The following is a 7,250-nucleotide window of genomic DNA, read 5'->3' as shown; positions in this document are numbered from 1 at the left end:
GCCAGTCCACACCCTTCCAGTACAGGTTTTCCTTTCTACCTGAGGTGATCGCAAGTGAGGCCTGCTGTAATCAGGCTGGCATAAAGCACCTCAGAGTAGGTCAGTCTGAGGAGAGATACGCTGTGAGATACAGAGACCCAGAGCAGAGGCTATGTGCGTGGTCTCAGCTTGCCAGGCTGAGAGACCCTGGGGCACTGTGACAGCCCGAAGTTTGGGGAACGCCATGACGCCGGGATTCAAGGGTAACAAGGCCGGAGACGGGGGGACTGTTGGGCCACACTTCCCCATACAGGTACGGGACTGATTACAGCCGGAGAGGCTGGGGAACTACGGGCTGAGAAAAAGCTGCATATGGGTTCCGTGTGTGAACAGGGTTCTGTAGCTGAGTCAGGGCCACGTTAACAGGTGTAGTGAGAGCCCAGCCGGGCAAGTATTTGTTTTGTTTTGATGTATGTGGGAACCTCACCACCCCAGTGATTATTAACTGGACTGTTCCGTGTATGAAAAATGTCCCAATAAATGCAATGTTTGGCCTCGAAAGCTGCGGTGGACGACGATTCTTGTGAGAATGACCCCCCCAAGTACAGCGATCCCTTACACCTTCAAAAAGACTACAAGATTTGTAGTGACAACAGCAACGCAGCAAAGGTATAATTCAGCTTACCTCCAGCCGGGTGTACGAGATCTGGAACACTTCCTTGCATCTCTAGAAATCATCATTTAAAAGCAGTCCAGCACTTCACAGAATCAAATATTTGACTTTATTTAAGCATATTAAAAACAGCAACCACAATGTCCAATGTCCACATGAAGGGAACACACACTTGTCTGATGTATCCCTGACCCATTTAGGTCCTTAAAGATAAAGTGAAATTCTGGAACTCAAGTATACATAGTGGTTGAAGGATGAATATACCCCATAATTAACCCATGGAGCGCCAAAATGTGTGCAAGAACTATCCTTAAAACCAAATTCAAATCATCTAATTCAGTATTAGATCTGCTCTATGATTGAGTAGTAGACAACTGCCAATTTATGAAAAGGAAAAAACTAAATTATTGCATTGACATAAGTAGTCAGACCTTTTACTCAGGAATACGTTGAAGTACCTTTGGCAGTGATTACAGCCTCCAGTCTTCTTTGGTATAATGCCACAAGGTTTGCACACCTGGATTTGGGGATTTTCTTTGTTTCATCAGACCAGAGAATTGTGTTTTCTCTTTTTTTTTTTGCAAACTCGAAGCAGGCTTTTATGTGTCTTTTAACGACAAGAGGCTTTTTTCTGCAATAAAGCCCAGATTGGTGGAGTGCTGCAGTGAGGGTTGACCTTCTGAAAGTTTCCCTGCTCTGCACACTGAATATTTGTAGCTCAGCCAGTGTGACTATTGATTACTTGGTCACCTCTCTTACCAAGACCATTCTCCCTCAAATACTTAGTTTGATGGGGCCTCCAGCTCTTGTTCCAAAGTTCTTCAATTTAAGAATTATGCAGGCCATTGTGATCTTGGGAACTTTCGGTGGATCAGAAATATTTTTGTACCCTTTTCTAGATCTGTAACTCCACACAATCCTGTCTCTCTAAGCTCTACAGGCAGTTCTTTCCTCATCATGGCTTGGTTTTTGCTCCGATGTGCATTGTCAGATGTGAGACCATATATAGACAGGGGAGAGTCCTTTCAAACCATGTCCAATTAACTGAATTTACCCCAGGTGGACTCCAACATTTTAAAGATGATCAAGAAAAATGGAAAGCCTCCAGGGTCCGAATACTTATGTCCATGCAAAATTGTGTTTTTTCCCTTTTTTTGCAAACATTTCTAAAAAATCTCATTATAGAGTATTGAGTGAAGATTGATAGGGGAAAACTGAATTTTTTTTCTTTTAACACAAGGCTGCAGCATAACAAAATGTGAAAAGAATGAAAGGGTCTGAAGACTTTCGGAATGCACGGTATATTAGCATTCTCTGTAAAAGATCCTTTTTATTCACACAGTACACACTACACAGTTCTCTTCTGATTATCCTATTTAATGTCACACATTATCTTTTTAACTGCTTTCTTTACATCATTATTCCTTAAACTATATATAAAAGGGTTCATCAATGGGACAATAACAGCATACAAAAGGGACAAAAACTTCTCTTCATTCATGCCATAACTTGACTTTGGTCTCAAGTACATTATAGTGGATGACCCACCTGACAAACATACAACTATCAGGTGGGAGGTACAAGTGGAGAAAGCTTTTTTCCTCATCCCTGCAGGATGGTGCTTGAGAATTGTCCAGATTATGTTGGCATACGAAATTACTATCACTATAAATGGCCCTACAATAATAATAAAAGTGATTATCAGCATGAGGATTTCATTGAACTGTGTGTTATTACATGCCAGACTTATTAATGGAGGAATGTCACAGTAAAAATTGTTGATTCTATTGGACCTGCAGAATGGTAATGAAAATATTAATTTGGTTTGTAGGACACCAACCATTGCCCCAATGAGCCAACAACCAATGACCAGCCTGATGCAAACTATCTTCCTCATGATATTATTATATAGCAAAGGATGACAAATGGCGTTATAGCGATCATATGCCATGGCTGCCAGCATATAGCATTCTGCACTAGCCAATAATAGATAACAGCACATTTGTATGGCACATCCATAGAAGCTGATAGTATTGTGCTGAGAGAGAAGGTTGACCAGCATTTTTGGACTGATAGTTAACGCATAATATATCTCCACAATGGAGAAATTGGCAAGAAAAAAATACATAGGAGTGTGAAGATTTGGACTGAATCTGTACAAAAGAATTATAAACATATGAGCCAAAAGTGAAATCATAAAAATGCAGAGGAAGATCATGAAGAGGAAATACTTTAGTTGAAGAACTGTAGAAAATCCAACAAGGGTAAATTCAGTTATGATCGTCTGGTTTCCTCTCGCCATATCAGTTGAATGCAAATTTCTTTGAACTATTTTCAAAATAAATCTGTTGCTGTTCACATTTAAAATAAAAAATATAAAATTAACTTGTGAAATATCAACATTTCTAGAATGAACGAGAGCACCTGTCAGCAGAAACAACCCTACTAAACCAGGCAAATTGTCTGGTAGTGTGGATCCTTCAGAATCATACGATACCTGTCTTGGGAAGATCAATTGTGGTGTTCCAGAGAAAATGTACTTTTATTCTTTATGCAAATGAGGATTTCAGTGCACCTATGGATGTTGCCAGGACACAGAAAAGTTGAGGAGCTGAGGAATACCAAGAATCTAGGCCTCGTCTCTCAGGTTCACTGAAGACCTCACATCACCCATCCGGCAAATATAGACTGAGTGTCCATACTTGATCTACACAGAACGTGTTCATGAAGTGTTTAATTATGTAGGGCATATATGGTTATTTGTTAATCAATCACTATTGGCAGGACATTGACCTCAAAATCAACTCCAAATGGTGCTGACTTCTGCTGGAATAGACCATTGGGGCCTTTTATATTAAGAGAACATTAGCCTAGCAGCAGATCTTCTGATGTTTGGTAAGTTAGTCTGACCCTAAATATAACTCCTGGCAAAAGTCACATATGAGTTAAAAACATTAAGAAACTTTATGAACCTTGTAAATCGTTGTAGCACATATTGGCCGAGATGTACCATCAGCTAGACAGGATAAAACACTTAGACAGGGAGTCTGAAAATGTGCCAGAATTAGCACTGTGCTGCGCCTCTTCCTGTTAAGGCACATACAAACATATCAGGTCAAATATCTTGGAGTCAATATTACCATATCTGTCCACCATTTATATAAAGCATCTGAAATGCTTAGCTGTGGTGGTGGTGGTGGTAATAGTGGCACTTGCAACAACGGAGGTGGTGGTAGGGACACTGTGAGCTGTGATGGTATTGGTGCTTAGGGCAAATACAAAGGAGGGATCATGAGTAAGGCACATAACACAGTCTGAGAAAAGTGGCAGGTATGATGACAATGGTGATTATGATGAATTTGGACAGGACTTTGGAACTTTATCAGGGTCATGAGTAGGTGGTGACATCAGAAAAGGAGGGTGGCAATAAAGCAGAGACAACATATAGCCATTTTTTTTTTTGTATGCCAGGGAGCAGATTATGCCTTGGGTTCTTTTGGTGCAGGTTCAAATGCTGGAAGACCTAGGGCAAGTTTGGATGATGGTGGCTCTGCATGGATATCTTCATGCAAGAATTTTTCACAACATTACCTACTGACCAATCTATCACACTTTTTAAGCTCTGCAGACAAAACTAAGAAATGGACGTTCAAGCAAAAATTTAGGAACTATAGCTCTCCTCCAGCACATGAGGTAGTATCACCTGCTCACAGGGAAACATCTAACTGGCCAGCAATGTTAGCAAAATTGTTCTCCTTCCCTCCATCATTCTAGAAGCCAGGTAATACATAAGTAGTACAGTGTCGTTTTTGTCCTCATCAACAGCTACTGCATCTCCTTCTCAGTCTAGGAGGCCATGAAATGGTTAAGGGCCAGGGACTGCAGGGGAGAAGGAAAGAAAGGTGATTGGAGGATTTGCACCCCTCTTTTCCCGCTGGTTAGGTTATGGGAGGGGTGGAGCTGGGAAGTTTATAAAAGAGAAGGGATGTGGTAACTGCCTGACCACGAATATTTGAATCGCAAATATTGGCAATTCGAGAATTCGCAAATATTTAGAATATACTGAGATATATTTGTAATTTTGAATATTCTAGATTTTTTTTTTCATCATTAACCTCCCTTCTTGCTTGTGGGCCAATTAGAAGGCTGCAATGTCTTTGTCTGAGCTTAGCAACATCCCTAGCAACCAATAGGAAAGTTGCCTACCTCTTACTATATAAGAACCTCCCCAGCCGCCATTTTCTAAAGTTTCTTAAAGTTCTGAGAAAGAGCAGTGTCATTACTGTGCTCTGTGCTTTCCACACTACATTAGATAGATAGTTAGATAGCTTATATATACAATATAGATAGTCAGTGTGGGTTATATCCTGATATAGTTTAGCTGTTGCAGTGCAGTGTGTTAGGTAGTGTGATAGGTGTCTGCTGTCCATTCATACATGTAGACCTACTACAATGTGAAGTTTCACGTATTGCGCTAAAATATTTGCATTGTTAGTGCCGATTTACGCAATCGCGAATAGATTGGCGCACTCTTTTTTTTATTTTTTATTTATCTTTATTTTTATTTTAGAAAACATAATATTAATACATGAACCAATATTAGTCACATCGGTGTACATAGCATAACAATCATAAACATCATTATATACGAATTCTACACATCATCCTAAGTTCACTCCTGAGATAATAGGAAATAGATTGACGCACTCTAACTGCATGTAAAGCCATTTTTAATGTTCTCCGTGTAAACCATTTTCTCAGGTCTCAGGAAACTTCTAGCAGCTTGGAAAATGTAGTGACCCACGCCTGTATTTCGCGCGCATTACGCGAATATTACATTGCCGATTTTTCGCGATCAAGAAAATAATTGCGAATTTGTGAATATATGACGAATATTCGTGAAATATCGCAAATTCTAATATAGCCCCTGCCGCTCATCACTACTTATTAGGACTGATGCACTGCTCTCAAAGGGCCCCATAGCAAAACAAAAGTGTCCTCCACGAGTGTGGAAATCATTTCTTTTGAGAAAATGAATCAGGCATGGATCTGTGAGGATTTTCACACACCTCCTGCTGATACCAATTAATTAATCTGCCACTGCTGACAGTGGCTAAGTATACATCACTGGTTCAATAATGAAACTGTCTGTCCATGCTGCTGCTGTTTGTATGTCCATACTGTATTGCTGCAGGTGCCGCTACTACTGCCCCTGTTGCCATTACTACTACCTCAATCAGACATCTCCTGTTTTGTCCATCAGGTTTCATACTGTATTCCTGCCACTGCAGCTCCTACTGCCCTTGCTGCCACAACTACTTCACAGCCCTAATCTCCTGCCTTGTAAATCAGATTCCATGCTGTTAGAAACGGGCCATTGCTTATTCCAACACTACTATGTGAGCATAATCAGCGGCAAATATCGTCCACCAAAAGTTATAACTGCAGACATTTTATTTATTTATTTATTTTAAAAGCATAAAGAAATTCAACAGGACATACCTGTATGTGTTTTGGGCCTCATGCACACGACCGTTGTGTGCATCCGCGTCCGTTCCGTCATTTTTCACAGTTTAGCGGAGGTCCCATTCATTTTTATGGAGCTGTGAAAAAAAAATGATAGTCCTCCGGTTTTTCTCCGCGTCCGTGATCCGTGATTCCAGTCCATCAAAAAAATATAACCTGTCCTATTCTTGTCAGTGAAAAACGGAGGACGGACCCATTCAAGTCAATGGGTCCGTCAAAAGAAAAACGGATGCACAACTGGTATGTCATCCGTGTCCGCGTCCGTGTCCGTTTTTTTCTACAAGACATTGGTGCAATAAAATTACACATTTCATTAACCTTACTTTTTTTCCCCCTGTCAGACAAAAAAAAAGGAAGACACAAGGAAACACAACTGAAGCTAAATCGGACACGGACCACTGAAGCCAAATCACTGACAGTGAAAAAACACTGTTGTGTGCATGAGGCCTTAGGGTACTTTCACACTAGCATTTTTGTTTTCCGGTTCTGAGTTCTGTCACAGGAGCTCAATACCGGAAAAGAACTGATCAGTTTTATCCTACTGCATTCTGAATAGAGAGCAATCCGTTCAGCATGCATCAGGATGTCTTCAGTTCAGTCCCTTTTACTTTTTTTGGACTGAGAAAATACCGCAGCATGCTGCAGTTTTATATCTGGCCAAAAATACAGAACACTTGCCGGAATGCCGGATCCGCCATTAATTTACATTGAAGTGTATTAGACCTTTAAAAATGCAAAAAAAAATTAATGCCGGATCCGTTTTTCCGGGTGACACTGGAGAGACGGATCTGGTATTTCAATGCATTTGTCAGATGGATCCGCACCAGTTTGCATCCGGATTGCTGGATCCGGTGGGCAGTTCAGGCGATGGAACTGCCTGCCGGAATCCTCTGCCGCAAGTGTGAAAGTACCCTTAAACAGGCTTTTTTTCTTTTTTTTACCAACGGCAGCTATGCATTTACCCATAGCCATATATGTTGCTGTTAGTTTGATGTTGCTAATGCTATCTAAGGCTAGTTTCACACTAGCGGCAAGGTACTTTAATTCTGGCTGACTCTCGGCATGTTTGCCG

The 7,250-nt window shown here is 40.8% G+C and overlaps 1 protein-coding gene across 1 annotated transcript; it reads right to left on the bottom strand.

Moving 5' to 3' along the window:
• Positions 1-2,024: 2,024 nt before the first annotated feature.
• On the bottom strand, positions 2,025-2,954 carry LOC120993668 (olfactory receptor 10AG1-like). The gene has a single exon (XM_040422169.1). It carries the CDS (start codon positions 2,952-2,954, stop codon positions 2,025-2,027), a length of 930 nt encoding a protein of 309 aa, XP_040278103.1.
• Between the last annotated feature and the right edge of the window lie 4,296 nt (positions 2,955-7,250).

Source organism: Bufo bufo, chromosome 1, assembly GCF_905171765.1.
Source record: "Bufo bufo chromosome 1, aBufBuf1.1, whole genome shotgun sequence".
Lineage (NCBI taxonomy): Eukaryota > Metazoa > Chordata > Amphibia > Anura > Bufonidae > Bufo > Bufo bufo.
Note: the sequence above shows the minus strand (reverse complement) of the source record. Positions and strands in the feature narration are given on the sequence as shown.

Coding starts and splice junctions, on each gene's coding strand:
- LOC120993668 (XM_040422169.1), bottom strand. CDS start 2,954: ATGGCGAGAGGAAACCAGACGATCATAACTGAATTTACCCTTGTTGGA.